This window comes from Vanessa tameamea, chromosome 15, assembly GCF_037043105.1.
Source record: "Vanessa tameamea isolate UH-Manoa-2023 chromosome 15, ilVanTame1 primary haplotype, whole genome shotgun sequence".
Lineage (NCBI taxonomy): Eukaryota > Metazoa > Arthropoda > Insecta > Lepidoptera > Nymphalidae > Vanessa > Vanessa tameamea.
Window position 1 is genome coordinate 10,628,889 of NC_087323.1, and position 22,066 is coordinate 10,650,954.

General features: G+C 30.8%; 1 protein-coding gene across 1 annotated transcript in view; it reads left to right on the top strand.

The window, feature by feature from the left end:
• The first annotated feature begins 916 nt into the window (after positions 1-916).
• LOC113402104 (uncharacterized) overlaps positions 917-22,066 on the top strand; it is a 37,538-nt gene continuing 16,388 nt past the window's right edge. The window contains exons 1-2 of the mRNA XM_026642223.2: positions 917-979; positions 1,565-1,694. Of these exons, the coding sequence (XP_026498008.2) occupies positions 917-979; positions 1,565-1,694 (193 nt within the window). The remainder of the gene's footprint in view (positions 980-1,564; positions 1,695-22,066) is intronic.

Sequence of the window (22,066 nt, forward strand, 5' to 3'; positions counted from 1 at the left end):
TTTTTAAGGAGAAGGGTTTGGAGGTGAACACACACGTGCAGTTTTCCCCACGATTTCCTTTACCGCCAAACACGAGATACATAATGAACACAAATTAAGCACGTGAAAATTCAGCCGAACCCGCAGTCGTCGGTTGAGATACACGCGTTCTAAGAATTGAGCCATCTCGGCTTCTTATAGGTATCTTAGTTTATTAAAATTCTTAATGAGTAAAATAACCTGCCTTAATAGAAAGAATATTTTGTCTTATTAGTACTTTTCCGCTTTAATAAGATCTACATTACAGTAGTGATAAGGAGAGGTTATTTTCTAGCTTTTTTTAAATATAATCGTGGTTTTTAATCGTGATTTTAAATGTATACATACTTTTTTGATTGAGATTTATTTTAGAAAAGTTAAATAATTATTTTTAGAAAGTATAGCCTATTCTACTGTAGTAAATGATTAATACGAAAATTTCAATATTATTTAATGTTCACAGTACATTTTCTTTAATAGCTCCATTTCGCTTTTTTTTCTTTTACAATAAATACAATGAATAATTTCATATCCGTTTTTATAATTCTAAATATTTACCCGTGTTTTTCGTTTTTTTTTATAAATGGCAACTATAGATATTTATAATAAGCAGATTCAGAGTATAACTATTTTCATTATAATTAAATACATTATTATACCTACAATATTATTTTTTCATTATTTAAAACAAAATTAACTTCTAACTTAACCTGCACGAAGCCGGGACCGATAGCTAGTCAATACATATAAACAAGATCCTCCCGCCCAGTTCGTCTGTATGCGATAAAATAAACTACCGAACGGATTCTGATACAGTTTTCACCAATGAACGGAGTGATTCACGAAAAAGATCGAGATCATAATTAAAGGTTTTGTTTAAATTGGCTAAAATATGAAGATGATTGTTATAGATGTAGGAAAAAATTATATCGACCAATTAAGTGTCCAACAGAACGGACCAGTATAATAGAATATCATGATATTAATATTAATGAAAATATACTATGATACAAGCGTTTTGTGTATACCGTTATTCTACACGAAGCCGGAATTTAATTATAATTTAAAAACAGTTTTTAAATAAAAATTAAGAACAATAAACCAGATTACAATGTAATGAGTTTACACGATTTTAAAACAAACATGTATTTCCCATGACTCACGTATGTCTTCATAAACTGTGTAAAGAGATAACTCTTAATTTCTTAAACAAATACATTTGTTTATTAAGGAAGTATACTGTATTCGATACACTAAACATATATATTTTCCTCCTTAAAATATAATTTTACACGTAAGGTATTGATTGAGACGCGTGGATTATTCGAAATTAAAAAAAAAGCTGTACTAAGGTATTGGGATAAACGGCCAATAAAAATATTAAAAAAGAAAGTGTAGGTTACCGAAGCAAATATGTACATCGAACCCAATTACTTTATATTTTTAGTGGAAAAAACAAATAATATAATTCTACGTATTTAAAATTAATTGTAATATTCGAAAAAGTTTAATAAACATATGTATATAGCAACATTTGCATTTGTAGTGCGCGTTTACGTACTACGGAGGCGTAGGGCGGCGCACCCTTGCTATAAGGCGGACTCGGAGGCTCCGTGCGGCACTCGACGACACGATGAGACCGACCGCAGCCGCCCTGATCGCGATCGCACTAGCCGGTTAGTTGACAACTTTTTAATATATACTTTTTACGTTTCAATTTCGTGAAGAGTTTTGTATTATGTGTTCCTTATTTTTCTACATATTTAGAAAGGAGTTTTTATTTTTTTTAAATAGTAATACAATATCTAAATAAAATATTTATGCTGTATCTGCCTAAATTTCAACACAATAAATTTCTTGAATTTTCTAAAACTAACAAAAAATATTAGTGTGATTCGAATATAACAATTATCTGTGTTAAATAAAGTTACATACAAAATATGTATAAATACTGAAATTCAACTTTGGCAAAGAATTCCTAAAAAATACGATTTATACAATCTATTTAGTTAAATAAAAAAAAACACGATCATAAGTATTTTTAATCTATGTGAAGTGTATCTTTATTTGACTTTTAAAATGAATGTCCTATTCAAATAATAAAAAGTAGTTTACGTTAATTTTGTCACAAAAACAAATTAACTGATCCACTTAACTAATACACATATTTATTTTGTGTACTGTTTCATAATTCGGGTAACGATCTCTTATCAATTGTTATCATAAAAAACATGTTTACTAAAGAATCTTTTGTTTTATCATTATTCTTCCGATTGCATCCGAATATAACGAAGTCGGTTTTAGTTCTGAGAATGATATCTTTATTAATTAATTAAAATATGTTCATAATATACTAGGATAGTTTATAGTATTTTTTTTTAATTTTAAATTATCTTAGTGCTTCCCTTTATAGATTAAAAATTAAAAATATGACATATACTTTATTAAAGTATAAATACTTTTGAAGAGCTATTTTACAAGATTTAATTCAAAGTATAGTAACTTTAAATAATATTTTATATTCCGATGATAACCAACAAGAAATTCGGTAACTATTTTTTCCTTGTTGGAAAAATCTATGATAATATTTTAAAGAGGTAAAATCTGTTTGTATTTAGATAAAAATGAAATCACTAGTAGAAATCTACATTATTCCTGAGTCCTATAGGATATTATTTTCGATATTAATATATTGCAACCGTGCGAAGTCGGGACGGGTTGATAGAAAATTAGTTGCGTATATTATATATTATTAAATTTATAGATTTTAATAAAATTTGACAAATACTCTACGCTTGTATGACATTCGTTTAATCTTGTACTTATTCAAGTTTATAAATTAATGAAATATATAATTTATAAATTAGTCAGGGTACGTATTATATATATATATATATTTATTATCTATTTGTATATTAATATAAATGAAATTATAGTGAAGTTTGCCGACCTATATATAATCGTATTTATTAATTAATTAGTTTCTAAATAAAAGATGTGTTTTTTTTCAAAATTTACAAGTATGTCACATAAAGATTTCTGATTTTATTTTATTTTGTTTTTTTTTTACCGTAGATGCTTCAAATATTTGAGATAAAAAATTTAACAAAGTTGTTTTTCAATTTATTAGAGTCGTAGAAACTTAAAAAACTCGACGTTGTTTTAGCGAGGAATTCACTTTGATAATCTTGCTTTATCTTCTATAATCTTGCTTATTTTCGCCTGCAACCGCCGCCTGGACCGCAGTGATTTTTTGACAAAATAAACATATACTGTTTGTATAAATAACTACCAGTAACCCTTCTGTTGAGCAAAGTCCTCTTCCACTGTTAAGATCAATGCGAAATAGAACTCCTTTCAATAAAAATAAGTAAAATTAAGATAAACTTCAAATGAAAAATAATATCTGCATAACAGTATAAAACAAATTGCAACGGATTTTTACGCGGTCACCAATAAAATCGATTTAAGTGGAAATTTTATATGTATACACATGCATTATAGAAGAAAAAGCCGAGAAATTCAACTTTCCTAGCCGGAAATACAAAGATTTTGTTTTTTATGTACCGTTATTATTATATTGGATATGTATTGGTACCCCTGTGAAGCGAGGGCGGGTAGCTGGTAATATATAAGTGCATTATAAATGTTAAGGAGAATCTTAGTTTATTCCCCGACACTGCTCCAATGCGGATTGTTGGGTTCACAAGTTGAAAAATTCCATACAACAAATACAAATTTCATCACCGACTGTTAAATTATAAACACAAATTAAACATATGAATATTCAGTAGTGCTTGACTGGATCTGAACCCGTAATCCTCGGTTAAAGCTCTCATATACTGGGGTACCTAATAATACTTACTGGGTAATAGTAATTACAACTATATGTTGTATTATTAATTTATGAGAGACCTGAGTTTCTTGCCGGTTCTTCTTGGTAGAATCTACATTCCGAACGGGTGGTAGCTTTACTATAAATAGTTTGTTAAATGACGATTCAAAAGTGCTTGTAAAAGCCTACTTGAATGAAGTATATTTTGATTTTTGATCTTATAAAAGCGATCCATTTATATATATATATATGTTCGGTATTAAATCAATTTTTTAATCTTAAACAACGACAACATTTACAAAAATGGCATATTTCATTTGTTTTATAAGGATTCGTACAATAATATAATATCTGATTGCCAGAACTTTCTTTCTCTTGATTATAATCTCTAGATTGCTATTGGCAATTGGTACAGAATATATAAAAAAAGCTAAAGAGTTTGTTTGTTTGAACGCGCTAGTCTCTAGAACTAACCGTCTTTATTTATGCATTTAATAGCCCAATCCTTGAAGAAGATTATCGCTATTGGCAACGGCCCACGGGCGCGAAACAGGAACATTAACGTGGGTAAAACCGTGAAGCGTATTATATTATAGCTAAGATATATCGATCATGCCTGTAGTTAGTCTAATAACTCAATTTCTTCTAAAATAACATTTACTGCACATTTAACCCCTCAAACACTGTGTTATCTATCTTTTATAACTTACAACCTGGGTTTAAATTAAAAAATATTGAAAGGTATTATCGCTTGATTTTTGTAATACGATATACAGATTTACGAAAGGAAAAAGCAGATATAATTTAAGCAGTTTTCGCAAATAAAAGTTGACACTAAAGCTATGTAATATTATTGTAACATTATAATTTAAACGCCTAAGCTTCAATAACGAAAGGATAGACATGACGCAATAACTTTGTGTTACATTTGGTTATAATACATTTATAATGAAAATTGCAAACTTCATGACGTTAAATACATTATTTTACAAGGAGACCGACTTTTGTATTCATAATGAAATCGACAAATTGCAATAGCTCAGAAACATTTCATTATGAAATGTATTTTGTATTTTTGTTTTCGTTCATAACAATTAATTTCTGATAAAAGAGACAAAAATAAAAAGTAAACTGAATTAACAACCTGTAAGTGCCTCTCTGTTGATTAAGGCTTCCTTCCCTTTCGAGAAGTTTTGGGCCTGATGCCTTCGTTGCTCCTTCATTATAGTCTTTTTGCACATATTTTTTAAAATAAAAAACCTTATGAACCTTACTTACTAACCTAAATATTAAAGATCGTTAGTGAGCAAAATTATAATCTGCTATTGTTTAGTTTATTCCCGGAGAACTATTAAATTCTCGGGAAGTCACGTACTCATAAATCTGCATGGCGCCGAAGGCCATGAAACATTTTTTTTCGTAATACAAGTGTAGATATTTAGCCGTTTATTGTTTTCGACGAAATGACAAAAAGCTAATCCGCATTTCATTTTATTTGAAACTGTTATTAAGCTGCTATTATTGTTAATTATTTTCGCATTTGATCCGTGAAAAATCTATAATACCGTGTCAAAAATTTACCCAAACACCGCGAGAATTAAAATCTGGTAAATAATTGAATATAGTGCCCTGGGGCTGGCGTGAAAGCGTAACGATTCCGCCCGATATTCTTTCAATAGCAAAAATTTAAAACGTCACTTGGCTGGTTTTTCCTATAAGCTATTAAATAATAAAGCCATTTTGGTTAATTATTTTTATTAAATACATAAATCTTGTGAATAGTTTATAATAGTTTGTTTTAATGCGTCGATTCAGTATCAATCAGTCAGTCGGTTTTGAAAAAATATTTTTACGGTAGATTGGTAGCACGTAAATAATTTACGCCCGCGGTTTCGCTCGCGTGTTTGGGGAGGTCGTAGATTTTAGGTATAAAAAAGTTACATATGTCCTTCCATTGGATTCAAGTGTTTATACCTAATTAAGTGAATTCCGCATTTATTATATCAGTACATATGTGGTAGACTATATTTAAGGAGCAGCAACGCTTAATACGGGTGCAATTGCGCGGAGTTGCAGGCTCATTTTATACCAAGACAATATATAAGAGATAATATATAAGAAACATAAACATGTTTTTATATATATTTGGTTAAGTTGACATGGTTCTGTTATGTTCTCGCGGGCTATCATTATTAGAATTATTTTACACCTTTTCTATCGAAAGTTTTTATACAAAACATTGAGATACAACGGCAAGAAAATTTGTTCTTGGACGATACCAACAAATTTCTTCAGTGACGTATTAAAGAACGAGGTTATATAGATTGAAATGTTATTTTATAATAAATTAAAAGACGAATTTAGTCATTTTATTCTTCACTTTCAAAACCCTTTTGCTGTTTTAATAAAATTACTTTTATGTTAAAAGTGAGAAATTCCAATTAAGACTTTCGTTTTTTCCGACATACTATGGGTTTTACATGAAAATAAAACCAATTGCTATTTTTTTTTTAATAATAATTTTAATTATTTTAAGAATTTAATTGCTTCGATGAAAGTTAAACAATTTCTTAATAAATATAAACGAATTCGGATCTTGGACCTTTTTTTCTATGTGAACCATAGAAAAAAAAGATCGTGTTTAATATCTTATCTGTTTAACGTAATACTTGGTACAGTTGTTGTTTATATTTATGTGAAGTTTTTAAAGTATTTTACAAGCAAAGTACCATAAGTAGTGCGCTAGTCAATTGTTTACAACACTAGAGATTCATTGCAACGCAAACTGTTTGCTAGCTATTTGAATCGACTAAATTGCCGATCTTTAATTGAAAAAATCTCAGTATATGTCATATATGTATATAGAGGCACATATCGCTTCAGAAAGTATACTTTATCGAGAGAGCTGTCCTCTATTTACTCTTATTTACCAAGATAATAATATATAAATCATCATCTTCAAAATATTCCAGTAGTGGACTAAGGCCCCTTCTCGCAAGGAGTTTGGACTCGAAGCTTCAATGCGGTTTACACCCATGTCAAATTCTACCGCCAAATAGCAAACTGAGTATTATTGTGTTCCGGTTTGAAGGCTAGCGTAACTAGAAGCACAAGGGACATAACATCTTAGATCCCAACGTTGGCACATTGGCGATGTAGGGAATGTTAAACATTTCTTATAGTCTTATTTACTGACTCAGTGGTTAGAACGCGTGCATCTTAACCGATGATTGCGGGTTCAAACTCAGGCAAGCACCACTGAATTTTCATGTGCTTAATTTGTGTTTATAATTCATCTCGTGCTCGGTCGTGAAGGAAAACATCGTGAGGAAACCTGGATGTGTCTAATTTCAACGAAATTCTGCCACATGTGTATCCACCAACCCGCAATGGAGCAGCGTGGTGGAATATACTCCAAACCTCCTCAAAAGGAGAGGAGCCCAGCAGTGGGAAATTTACAGGCAGTTAATGTTGTAATGTTGTTTTGTTATTTACTGACAGTCACTTTACATTTCAAAGCCAAGCATGATATAAACTTTAAACAAAAAAAAGTTCCATAATGATATTTAATTAATGTGGTGTAATTAAAAAAAACAATAAAAAAATTGTTTTTTTTATTCATAAATTGCCTCCATATCATTAATACGTTATCCATTGGAAAAACAGCGCTTCCAATCGTCAATCAGAATATAAAGTGAGGAATAAATTGCAACTTTGTTTGCACGCACGTGTACAATATTTGCACAACTGATCGGTCAAATTCAGGATGGCAAAACTGAAAAACTCCATAAACAAATTTTCGTTTGTCTAAAATGCATTGAAATTTCATACGCCGAACAAATCCGCACACTATGTGTCAGTAATTGGATTTCCTCAGCGGCAAAATAAATTTTAACATTTGAATAGTGTTGGCGAATCCTTGAACGCAATAAAACAATAGTTTTATTAAGTCTATTGAACTGAATTTTAATCTAAACAAATGTCAATACCGCATTGTATTCCATTTTAGCTTTGCAGTGAAACTTTTTTTTTATGATATCGGTAGGCGGACGAGCAAATGGGCCACCTGATGGTAATTGGTCACCACCGCCCATTGACAATGGCGTTGTAAGAATGTATGATAAATATTAATAAATAATTAGCCTTTTATTTCTCGCATGAATTACTGTTAATTATGATTTACATTAAAATTATAATAATAGATAATAATGTGCATTAATAATCTAGTTATGTTAATTTGATTGATAAATTATATAATATAAAATTTAAAAATATAAGATTAAAATGTTCCAATAATTTATCATGCAAGCATGCAATATCTTATGTGAGGGTGGAGGCCTCGTCCGGACTTTTCCATTTTTATCGATCTTTGGCAATCGTCTTCCAGTTTTTACCAGCTATTTTAATAATATCGTTATCCCAACGAGTTAGTGGTCTTCCTCTCTTTCTAATACCGGCAGGGTCCCGCCATAAGGTCAGTCTAGAAGTCCAACGGTCATCGCTCATCCTAGCTACATGGCCTGCCCAGCGCCACTTTAGCTTCGGAGAGAAACTAAGTGCATCTGTAACTTTAGTCTTTTCCCGTATGATATTGTGTGGAACTTTTTGTATTTTTCTCACATTTGCAATGCTTCTTTCCATCCTTCTTTGGTAGGATCTGATTTTGTTCCTTGTTAGAATACTATAATTTGTACACGTGTTCAACCATACATCGTTCGAATTGCATATTTTAAAGGACATCCATTGCCTTAGTTACGTATTATTTAACTTGATATTAATACTTTACTTAATTTTGAAGTAAGATAAAGTTTCCGTTATTTTTTTAAACATAAAATTGTTTCTTCGATTTATCCATAAAAGATAAATGACAAGATGACTACGACAAACATTATTTTTATAATGAGTTTCATCTTCTTCATTGAAAATACTTTTGTCTTGATTGTTATTTATATATTACTAGCCGAATCTACGGCTTTACTCGCACGAAATATATAAAACAGAAAATTCCATGCCCCGTTTTACCCCTTAGGGATGGAGTTTCATAAAAACCGTCTTAATCTTAGCGAATGTCTACAGATAATAAGGAACCTACCTGCCAAATTTCAAGTTTGTAGATGTTATAGTTGCTGAGATTTCGTGATTAATCAGTGAGTGGTATTTCGCTTTTATATATATATATATAGATTATATAAAATTAATTTAGTCGAGTTAAACTTGATTTCGTTCGTATTCTATGCATTCGCGCTGCATTTATTTGATAAAGGTGAAAATTTGTAGAGTTGCATTGACACGCGCCCGAAGTTATGTACACAATACTATAAAGATACAATAGTGTCGCGTTAATTATATCGGATTAAAATATATGTGCAAAAAAGCCGAAGCGGGATTCGATAGATAGACAGCCGACTACACTAGTCATAATAAATATTCGGCATAATTTGGTACTAAATACTACGATTTAATGTAAAATGTCGTTTTTAATCTAATATCTCAATAAATACATTATAAAAAAACAATATAAATATTTACCTACATTTAACATTTCTAGAACTCAGATATACTTAATATATATTTTCTTAGCAATAATCAAAACAAATAGTAATCCGTATAAAACCATTTTCACAATAATCCTATAATCTTAGTCTTCATCGACGTGTCTTACAATAACTGTAATACCGTTAAAGATGTTATTAATTTAATGCAAAATTACATATTTTAAGCCCGGCTCATAATGGTTGGAATAATGTCAAATATATTCTAGCCAGTGGTAAATGGTAGATTTAATAAATCTCATAACGTTCTATGTTAATAAGGTTTAATTATAATGTTTGAAAGTAATCAAAGTGTAAGAATGACCATGTAAAATCGTTTAAAATTATAAATAAAATAAAAATAATTTTTAAATAATACATTGAATTGAAATATAAATCTTTAATTAAATTTAGTTAGTATATAAATTTATTTCTTTTTCTTATTTTGAACAAAATATTCAAGGAATGTTAGGGAAGGACTTAGAAATTGAATTATTTTTGACCTGTAATGATATTGATATTATGTGTTTAACTGAACATTGGCTTCTGAATTATCAGGTCATGTTTAACTTTAGTGGAATAAAGCTATACGCGGTGGCTCTTTAATACTTATGAGTAAAAATTTTAAATTTAAAGAACGTAAAGATATTGTGAGCCTTTCTATTGAGCAAACTATAGAAATAGCCTGTGCAGAGCTTGAGCGTGTCATTGTTGTATGCGTATACAGGGCCCCTAGTATAGTGGATTATATGAATTGTTTGAAAATGTATTGGAAAATGTTTTATCGAAATTATCTGAATCTAATAAAGAAATTATTGTTTGTGGAGATTTTAATATAAATTTACTGCATAATACAACCACAAGTATTAGATTCAGATCATTGTTAAGTTCATATAATCTGGTTAATCTGTTCTTAGAACCAACTAGAATAACAGATTCCACAGCAACTTGCATAGATAACATATTTGCAACCCATATTCCACAAAATAAAATTATTATTAAAAAACTAAATTCAGATCATTGTGGACAACAAGCTTTATTTAATTTCCATGTTAAAAAAATAAGCAATTCGCAAAAAAATAATGTTTGTTCCTTTGACCACAAGTCGTATTGAAAAGTTAAGAAGTAATATTATGGCCAATTAGTGATAATCCCAATGTTTTGTAAAATAATCTATTTAAATTAATTAAAAACAAGTTTAATGCAATATTCACTTCTAAAATAGTTAATACAAAAACCTTTTTAAAATTCAATGATTGGGCTACTATTGGAATTCATAAAAGTGGGCAACGAATGTATGAGCTTTATAATGAAAGGACGTACAATCACAGTGCCACTTTTGCCAACAATGTAAGTAACTATTCAAAATTATTTAGAAAAGTGTTCTTTTTGGCGAAGTCTTTAACTATAAAAAATAGAATTAAGAATGCACATGACAAAATTAAAATGACTTGGAAAATTATTAATTGTGAAACTGGTAGAGGTGGCAGTCGCAGCTCCGAATTGAACTTAAATTATAATAATAAAGTCATAAATAGTGAACGGGAAGTTGCTTCAGTTTTTGAACAATTTTTTGCTGACATACCAGTTTCTATTACTAAGTTACTTATTTCTTCTCCAGCAGTTGCCGAATCATTGATGAAAAAAAATGTACGAGAATGCAAATCAAAATTTAATTTTACCCCTGTAAACACCAATGACATAATTTGTACATTTAAGTCATTAGACATTAAGAAAACTGCTGATCTATGGGGAATTTCTGTAAAGGTGATTAATTCAATTATTGATGTGATTCGACAACATCACATACATTACTCTGATCCCAATGTAAGTAGCTAAAGCACTTGTGTTATGGAAAATCAATTGATTGAAAATCAGATGATTGCACCTTATCTTGCAATAATATTCAATGATAGTGTTCAACGTGGTGTATTTCCTGACCTGATGAAACATAGTAAAGTCATTCCAATATTTAAATCTGGTAGCTCTTCAGATCCTAACAATTATAGGCCAATCTCAATACTACCAACCCTCAGCAAAATATTTGAAAAAAATATTCTAAATCAATTATTAGCATATTTCAATAGATACAATCTGCTTCATAGAAAACAATTTGGATTTACGAGGGGTCGCTCGACTACCGACGCAGGTATCTAACTTATAAGAAATATCTATGAAGCCTGGGAGAGGTCGCTGGATGCCTTAGGGATTTTCTGCGACTTATCCAAAGCCTTTGATTGTGTTCAACATGAAACTCTGGTCAGGAAACTATATCACTATGGAATTAGAGAATGTGCACTCGACCTTCTGACTTCTTATCTTAACAATAGAATTCAGAGGGTTGACGTTAAAGGAACAAGGTCTCCTGGGGTCTCAGTTGGTATGGGGGTCCCATAAGGATCAATTCTTGGACCTTTTCTATTCTTCATATACATAAATGACTTGCCCTTTCTTGTTGGGAACAAACATATATTCTATTATATAATACAAATATAGTATTGTTTGTTTGTTGTTTGTATTGATGATACCTCTTTGGTTTTTAAAATTAATATGAAACAGGTACAGTATGTCTGATATAGTACACTGGTTTAGCGTAAATAATCTTAGGCTGAATAATAAAAAAACTAAAATTGTAAAATTTAGCACACCAAACGTGCAAAATATAAAACCCGATGTACTTATCACTGGGGAATCGATGGATCCAGGTGAAACAACTGAATTTATTGGCCTTACTCTTGATGCCAAGTTACAGTGGCTCCCCCATATAAACTGATTGGCGGGTAGACTGAATTCTGCGGCATTTGCGGTCAAAAAAATTAGATTATTTACCGATGTTGATACGGCTCGCCTAGTTTATTTCAGTTACTTTCACAGTATAATGTCCTACGGTATTATGCTTTGGGGGTAACGCAGCTGTTATCCATACTATATTTGTGCTGCAGAAGAGGGCTATTCGCGCAATCTATAACCTAGGAGCCAAGGAATCACTAAGGTATAAATTTAAAGAAATTAAAAAATTAACTGTTGCTTCTCAATATATATTCTATAAGGTTTTTTATGTACGGAAAAATATTAATGTTTTTATGAGAAAATGTGATTCTCATAACATTGGTACAAGGAACAAACACAATCTTGTTACTCCTGTTACTCGACTGCATAGAGTCAGTAACTCTTTTGTGGGACAATGTATACGCGTCTACAACAGGATCCCAGAAAGCGTTCAAAATGCTTCTGTTGCCAAATTTAAAAAAATTGTTAAGGAACGCTTGTGTGCGAAAGGTTACTATACAATTAGTGAGTTTATGTTTGATAGCACACCTTGGAATAAGACCACATCATGCACTCTAAACAAAATAATATTAAAAACAGTTACGAATTAAAAAATATAATAAAACAGAAAACAATCACTATAAACAGAAACTTAAATACTCAAATTTTAAGGTTTATTAATAAGTACATAGCAAACATATAAATGTTAATAATATTTTTTTTACTTGTGTAGTCGTATTTATAAAAATCTGAAATGTATTTTATTATCTGAAATGTATATGGACTCTGGTTTCTTTTATCATTTCAAATAACGTTTTCTTACTTTTCCTTAACAGAAACCAAACAAAATCTTCTTGATAGTCTATTTCTGTATTACCTAAATATCATTTGGCCTCAATCCCTTGTTTAATTTCATCAGACTTGTGTTTATTTATAAAGGTTGCCTTCATAAAAAACGAGGCGCAAAAATTACGATCTTTGCTGCCTTAATTAAATCGTTAACACGGTATGAGAACTTTTCATCAATATATAAATAGGTACAGATAAAAAAATTCAGCAGTGTGATTTTGTAAGAAATCATTTCGTATGTCACTCGTGAAATGTTGACGATCGAGCGATAACGCCATTTTGATTCGTGCATCCTATAAATTTTTTGAACATTTATAGTCAATGTCGCATATTATCATATTCTGACATTACACCCTCGGGCTTTCCTTTTTTTATTCTGTTTGTACCCGATCTTCCTTTTTTTTGTTGTTGGCAACTATTGAAAACTTTAACTTTATATAAGATAAAAAAATAGAAAGATTCTAATTTATACATGTTTTCCTCAAATTTTCAATAATGATTATGGTTCGTTCACTATACAAAAACTAATCATAACAAAACACTGATGCAAAATTTCAAATACATAAATCATAGGCTAGTTCCAAGTCGTGAAGCCGAGGATCGTTTTATTTGCTTAATTTATATATAAGCGAGTGTTCACGTCTAATTGAAAGTCAGACGTCGACTGTAAGCAGGTTCATTTTCAATCTTACTGTTAAACGTAGGGATAAGCTGCATTTTTAATTTACACCAAGCGTAAACTGAGCGAATGACTGACGAGAAGTTCTGCTAAGTAGCCAATTAGTGACCGTATTATTACAATAGGCCACCGGGATTCAGTGACAGTGACGTTTGGTGTGAACGAAAATTGGAATGAAAATTCATGGAAAAACAGTAAAGCGCAACTTGCTGACTAGTCCAAGAAAACAGACATTCGCATTTAGACATGCGAATTTTGAGTTATTTACTAAATTTTTTAAATAAAAAAATTGATAAAGTTAGCTTGAGACTTAAAGCGGTGATACATATAATGAATTAATAATTGATTTGTAGTTTCAAATACTGGATCGTCGGAATATTTTATTGAAATCGAAAATTGTTTTATACAAAACTAGATGTTACCTGCGGCTTTGCCCGCGTAGAATATGAATATATTTACAAATTAACTTAAAATGTTACGTTAATGTAATACCTCTTTGTATACCACATTGGTGTGTATTTCAGCCCTTAGGGTAGAATATCCAGAAACGCTTAAATACGAATCTACTCATTTTTAATCAGTATCCCAAAAAAAAGGTTTTGGTTTGTTTTTAATTTAAAAAATTACGGACTTCCATAAAAACTTTCATCCCTTAAAGCACCCCCTCAGAGGTAGAATATCAAGAAACGCTTAAACACGTATCTACTCATTTTTAATCAGTAGCCCATAAATAGAGTTTCATGCTTCTAACTTAAAAAATGACGGATTTCCAGACTAACCTATATAAAAAATGTCCTACCCCTATTAAACCCCTTAGAGGTAGTTTATCTAGAAACACTTAAATACGTATATAATCATTTTTAATCAGTATCCCAAAAATAAAGTTTCATGTTTCTATCTTAAACATGACGGACTTCTATACAAACTTTAAACCCTTATATCACTCCCGTAGGGGTAGAATATGCAGAAACACTTAAATAAGTATCTACTCCTTTTTAATCAGTATCCAAAAATAAAGTTTCATGTTTGTAACTTAAAAAATTCCATAAAAACGTTCAACCCCTATTTCACCCATTTAGGGGTAGAATATCCAAAACTCCCTCCTGAGTGGGTGTCATGATATGTTAGTTTATAAGTGTACAGCCTAAAATATAAGTTTTATGCTTCTAGTTCTAAAAATTCTAAACATGACAATACTTTCAACAACTTACAACCTTTCATCCCCCTTTTCAACCCTATGTCCTTTTTCAAGCTCTAGACTATTTGTGTACCAAATTTCATTTAAATTGGTTCAGTAGTTTTGGCCTGAAAGCGAGACAGACAGACAGACAGAGTTGCTTTCGCATTTATAATATTAGTATGGAAGTATGGATTGTTATTTCAATCGCTAGACAGCTCCGATAATAACCGCGTCCGATCGCTGCTAAATTCAAAGTGCTACAGGGAGAACCGCAGCCTCCGACGCGTCTATAGCACGCTCCCGCCGCCCCGGCCGGCCGGTGCCACCGCAAACGCTACGTTCCGCAATTTTTAAATCTGTAATATCTTCGAAAATATTCATTTAAATCATATGCTGTAAAAGGCCATATAGATCAATATTCAATCACAATGTATTTAAGGTATTTCATTGGATAAGGATTAATGCTGTACAGGTTAAAATCGCTTCGAAAATTAGCCAGTATTTGTGGTAAAAAATAAATGACAAAAAAATGTTATTGTGGGTTATCACTAACAGATAGACACATACCATCGCGGACTTTTTTGTAGACATTTTTGAGGTGTACAATTCTGTAGTCCATTATTTTGATCTATCTCATAGTATTCAGCCAGCGTTTGCAATATAAGCGCAAAAATGTGTCTTTTTACGACATCACATTAGAAACTTTTAAAATTATCAGTGTTACTTAACTATATTGTCTAGATATTATATACAAAAACCTTCCTAACGAATCACTCTATCTATTAAAAAATCATCATCAAAATCTGTTGCGTAGTTTTAAAGATTTAAGCATACAAAGGGACATAGGGACAGAAAAAGCGACTTTGTTTTATACTATGTAAAGATATATAATTAGTTTTCACTTATCATTATCATATTACTACAAATAAATTTCTAGCGATTCTTTCGATAGTGAAAAATATAGTTGCGCAACCAGCAAGCCCTTGTGATCAGAGATCATCTTAATCGGTCGTCGAAATTTGATTATTGTTTATCCTAATCAGACAATATAATGAATAGAACTATATAGTTGTTTATAATTACTTCTTACATTAAGCAAAGTATTTAAACACAATCATTATTAAACATTAACAATGGCTTCGGTTAGGCTCTCTTCATTTTAATGAAGGATACTCCGTAACCCAGATAAACAAAATATAACTTTTTGGGATTAAGTATCAAAGACTTATTTAGTAATGTAAACAACCTTCACCTTTAACTAAGGGAAGACAGAACAAAGATCTATTCCTCAGTAATTGCCCTAACCTTTTCGTGTATATTTAAGTGATGACGACCTCCGTGGTCAATTAGTGTGTACATCGGTTTTCATGGGTACGCCACTCCGAGGTCCCGGGTTCGAACCCCGAGTCGAGGTAGAAAAAGTTCATTAGTTTTCTATGTTGTCTTGGGTCTGGATTTTTGTGGTACCGTCGTTACTTCTTATTTTCCATAACACAAGTGCTTTAGCTACTTACATTGGGATCAGAGTAATGTATGTGATGTTGTCCAATATCTATTTATTTGTTTGCTTATTATATCTACGCTTTGACTAGAAGCAAACAACCTCTATTTTAGAGTACGATTTAAGTTAAAATATTGTGAACCTAACAATGAATTACACAACAATAATAAGTGCACATAATTAAAGCTGAATGCTGAATTGTATAATTCTTGTAGTTATTTTTTTTTTCTAATTATAATTATGCATTTATAGTCACATTTAGATGCGTGGTTTTGTTGGGAAATGTTTCGATGTTTTTTAATATTTTCGGTCACTTCGGTTATAATCATCAGTAAGGTGGCCGTATCTTGTCAAGTAATTTACCGCTGCCTGAGACTTAGCGTTAACTTTTGGTATTGTCACGGATATATGAATATACGGGCGGGTACGACAATAACCAAAATATACTGATTACTGAAAAAAGATGACGAGGCCTTAAACTAAAGCCTTGAAATGATCAGATCCACACCATCAACATATAATTCCACGATCCCTTCGCCAGAGAGAAAATCTTGTGCAGTAGTCACGATCCGTAGATCGCAAGATTGGCGTATAGCTTATATTTCTCATAAGGTCATTAGAGGCTTCTTACAATCAGAGAAAACAAAAGTTCTAAGAATCAATTATTCAGCATATCCAAATAACGGCTATTCCGTTTGGTGCCCAATTGATCAATTCGTAATACAATTGACACAAATACAGACGCACACACACACATAAGCGTGTTGTTATCTATAATGTCTTTATTACTTCCAATTAATTCTAGAACAATAGTTGCAAATATTACACATCATAAGGAAAATATCGTCGGAATGATATCGCAAAGATATTTGTTTTATTGTTATTCACAGTCATTCGAATATGAATATAATAGCAGTATGGAGTTCTGGAACGAGAAGGGAACTTTTACTAGTAACTTGGAACAATATTTATTTATCAGATAAGTGAGTCCATTTGTGATTATATTTAATAAAGTAATCGATAATATCATGGCATACTGGATAATACCGTGGGATAAAGTGCCCAGTGTAGCGTTGCATTAAGAAAAAAACGGGGCCTACACGAAAGTATACATACTGTTTATATAAATATAGATGACTCTTTATTCTCTTCGTGTCCAATCAGTGATTTTATATCGTTATAATAATATCGCTAGATACGTCTAGCCATCATTTGGTTCCCAGGGCTCACCTTCCATTAGTTCAGCCTCGTCTTAGTTCCTGGTGTAAATTAAACATGTCAAGAGACCATTAAAATATTAAAAGAACACGTAATAATAGGAAATATATAATATGTTTGTGTCTTGCGAAATAGACATTTTTTAAGAGTTCCATATTTGTTCATCTATATTTTAAAAGTCGTTCTGTACTTTTATGATAGATGTGCATGTGTGTGTCCATTAACGAAGAACAAGAAGACATACTTAAGTTCGGTATTAAAAATAGTCAGGTGTCGTGGGACACCCAGGTCGTGCTATAATATAAAAAATAACGTTTCAGAGTAATTGAATTTAATCATATTTTGTTATTAAAACAATAACAAAAAATGTTTCAAATAATTTTATATAAAACAGTATGTAATAGAAGGGGAAACAGAAAGGTCGTCTGGAGGGGGCTTTAACGCTTTTTATTGACGTGACGATTTCCGCGTCATCTTCATCTCAATATTTATTCACTATAATAAGTAAGTAACTAGGAGAAAATGCATCGCGTAAACTTACGTGAAGACAATATTAATTTTCTTGTACATCTTGATAGTGTGGGAAGTTCAGTGACGCATTCAAACCAATCCTATAATTAAATTTTCACAAATTAATCTCCTAATAGGAATTGATATCCCGTTTACTTAATTTGTAGAAAGACGTATTTCAAGATCTCAGCGCCAACTCGCAGGTCCAATCTAAACCATCCAGGGAAACATTTACGCACACACATAAACAATCACCAAAATCGGTCCAGTCATTAGTTTGCAATTCAGCGACAACACACCTACAAACGAATTAAATATATGAATATATGAAGTGATGATGTGTATTGAATTTTATTATATAAGAATGTGTAATGTCATGTCATGTCAGATTTAAAAGCATTTACTAATATATCAATATATTTCAAATTGATGTCAATCATTCTCTTTTTATTTCACCAATCTAATATTATTGAGGGACTACTTTTATTTATTTTTGTTTCAAAATCATATTATGAAAGATCAAGTCATGTTATTACAAGCGATACTGCATAAATTAAATTATAAAATAGTTGAATTGAGTTAGTATGAATTTAGTTTTATGCTTTACTTTAACTCTATATAGTTTACAGTTAGATAATGTAAAACACGAAACTTTGGCAATCTTACATTTAAATACAAGTTTAGATATAAATATGTATATATATATCTACTATGTATATATCTATCTATATCTACGAATGTCTTGTTCTCGTTAACAACAAGACATTATATTAAAATAAAAAAACATGGTAAATATCCCGTTTCAAATATTTATAGTAATAAAAATAACCATGTTAATTTAAAATCTTATATACATATATATATATATATTCACGCTTGTCACGTCAATTGTCTGATTGTAGAGTGGGTGAAACTGCAAAGCGCAGACATACATCTATTATAACATTATATATTAAAACCGTGTCCGTAACGCACTGTATATACATATTATTCTAGTATATTTTTTATATGCATAAATATCACTATTGAGTTCTTCATCTTGTTTAGTCACTATACCTATTATTATTATTACCAGCCTATTCCAATTGAATTATGTGTTAGAGAATTAAATTATTCCAAACACTATGTATTAGTTTAGTAGTAAATTTAATTATGCATTATACAAACCGTCTACTCATATATTATAACAGGAGATATATTGACGATTCAAAAGTACTGAATTGGTTATAGCCCACAAATTGCAACAGATTAAAACAAATTTGATATTATGTAACACTTTCATCAAATAAACGATAACGCTTTTACGAATAGTTTTATTAATGAATAGATTTATAGCTCTTAAATATCAGTGACCTTTTTCCATTCATTAAAAAGTTTCAAAGGTATGTACGTTTGCTAAGTTCCTGGAATGATTCTTTATGAAACTTATCTTGGGATGTATCTTGGTTTCTTTGACTTACGGTATGAAAAAAAAATGATAATGTTATACTTCGATGTTTAAATAAATTTATTTTTAAATAATTTTGTAGAACTCTTATATTTTTAAAACACAACACGTCGAAAACTTTCAATTCGAAATATTGTCATTATTTTATATTTAGCATAATCATATACTCGTGTATTGTATAGCTTATTGTTTGTATCGAATGAGACATAATTCATTTGAAATGAGTTGAACTTTTTTATATTATTACTTTTGGCATTAGCGTGCAGGTTTCTAGCATAATGTCAATGAATAAGAAAAATAATGTATACTCTATTTCAACCATAAGAGAAAAAGCCAAACAAACATCATTTGACAGCAAATTGACGCGATATCCACTGTGGATTTGCGAAAAAATGGCGTGGTGAACGTCGATGAAACTGTTATCGGAATTTCGGAAGTAAAATTAAAGTGGAAATAAGTAGTTAATGTAATAGTGTTGCATTATAATAAACATATATTAGTAATTAACTCCTAGTAGTGCACAATGTAGCTAAAATATTAAATTGTTTTTTTTTAATCTTTTTTCCTACTTATAAAATAGGCTATACCTAAAACCTGACATCTTCACACGCGAGCGAATACGCGGGCAGTATTTAGTATTTAAATGAAACGTAATTTATTGCTCCCTTTTGTAATATTTAAACTATTCAGATAAGAGAGCAGCTCACATTGCCTTCTATATATTAAGTCTATTATTATAGATCAAGCGATATTCTGGGAAATTATTACGTTTCAACGTCAACAGTTGAATGACTCTGAAAGCAATTTTACTCCGAGAAATATTTTTGCGTAAAATATAACAAAATGTTCAATAAACTGTACTATCCTCACAAAGGTTTATTCTTGTTGCTTACTCTTATATACAATTTTATTAAAATTGAAATATTTACGATATTGTTTACGTTATTACTTTTATTATATAGATCATTGAATAAAAGTAATCGAAATCCCTACAGATGATTCTTTTATAATCTGGACGAAAGAAAAAACGTCCTGTCAATATTATAAGAAATTACATATCTTCAGAGTGTTATCACATATCCATATGTTGCTTTACAATATCTGTATTGTGTTAAAAAATAAATAATTGGTACAGATGTGTGAACCGACGAAAAAATATCAGTTTCACGGATAAGGGCCTTTAACCCTTGTAATTTGACCGTGACAAATAGCTCTAGAAAAACGACATCGATAAATCAATTTCTACGCAAATTATCTCATTTTTTCAAGGAAAGTTACTCATTGTTAGCATATATATCTTACTATCTGTTTCCATCTATTGAGTCTAAAATACGACAATGCCTCTATTATTTCATAAATAAAATGAACTTGGCTGACATGCTACCGCGTGTCTAGATGACTTATAAAACTTCTTCAAATTATTTCATCAAATCTTCTTATATACTAATAGCCGATTTTTGTCCCAGTGATTATGTGACGATAGGTTCACGTAACAGACACATTTATGTTCTTATTTTGAAGAGCTCTAGTCGTAGATATGCAGATAAATGAAGAGGATTCTTAATTGCAATTAATAAATTGCTACGATTTAGCAAATATATATTTTAAAAAGCGGAATTAAGTTACTGGCCGGGTAGAGAGCGGCGTTATAGCTGTATAAAAAAACGAAATATAAAACGCGCGAACAGACGTCGTCAGTATACAGTGAATTTAAATCTAAACAAAACCTGCCATAGATTTCGAAATTCTTAAAGAAACGCGAAGTTTCGCGTGCGACCCGCTAGTTTAAATAAACGGGAATAAACGGAAACAAAATACAAATCGGTGCATTTTTTTTTTAAACGGAGTTTTGACGTAACAAACATAAAAAATATACCAACCGAAAGAAATACCTTTTTGAAGTCGGTTAATAAACGAAGATGTGATTTGAGTCCCATCGCTGAGTCGAACCTAATAAATTTAATAGTTTAGAGTAGCTTCAGTACTAGCAGCCATTGAAGAGTTCAACTGATCCACTCCCGCCTCCACGCTTCATCACCACATCAGCTTCAAACTAAATACAAAGTCTTTAAATAAATAATTGCACAGTTTCAAATCGATACGACAAAATTGGAAGTAAGTTAAAATCGACTTCCTAGATTCATTTTCACATTGAATTTTATATTTAACTTAATTTAGAGCATACTAGGCAAATAACTGATATACAATATCAATATGAATGATACAATACTGAGTACTAATATCCCCTTGAACGTGTTCAGCAGCTCTTATTCGAAAAGTGATCGAAAGGCTGCCGACTATAGTTATTCTAAAACAAACTCTTTCAACAAATTGAAAATTTACAACTGATCATTAATCTTGGGCGACGCGACACGTGTGAGAAAACGCAGACACTTGGAAGTACAACCATTGTTTTTATTGAGGATAAAAAACTGTCGTAAATAGCATTATTCATGCTGATAGTTTTATCTTTTAATGAACGATTTCATACTTTTATTTCCTATTGTTTTATGTAATTAATCTTAATAA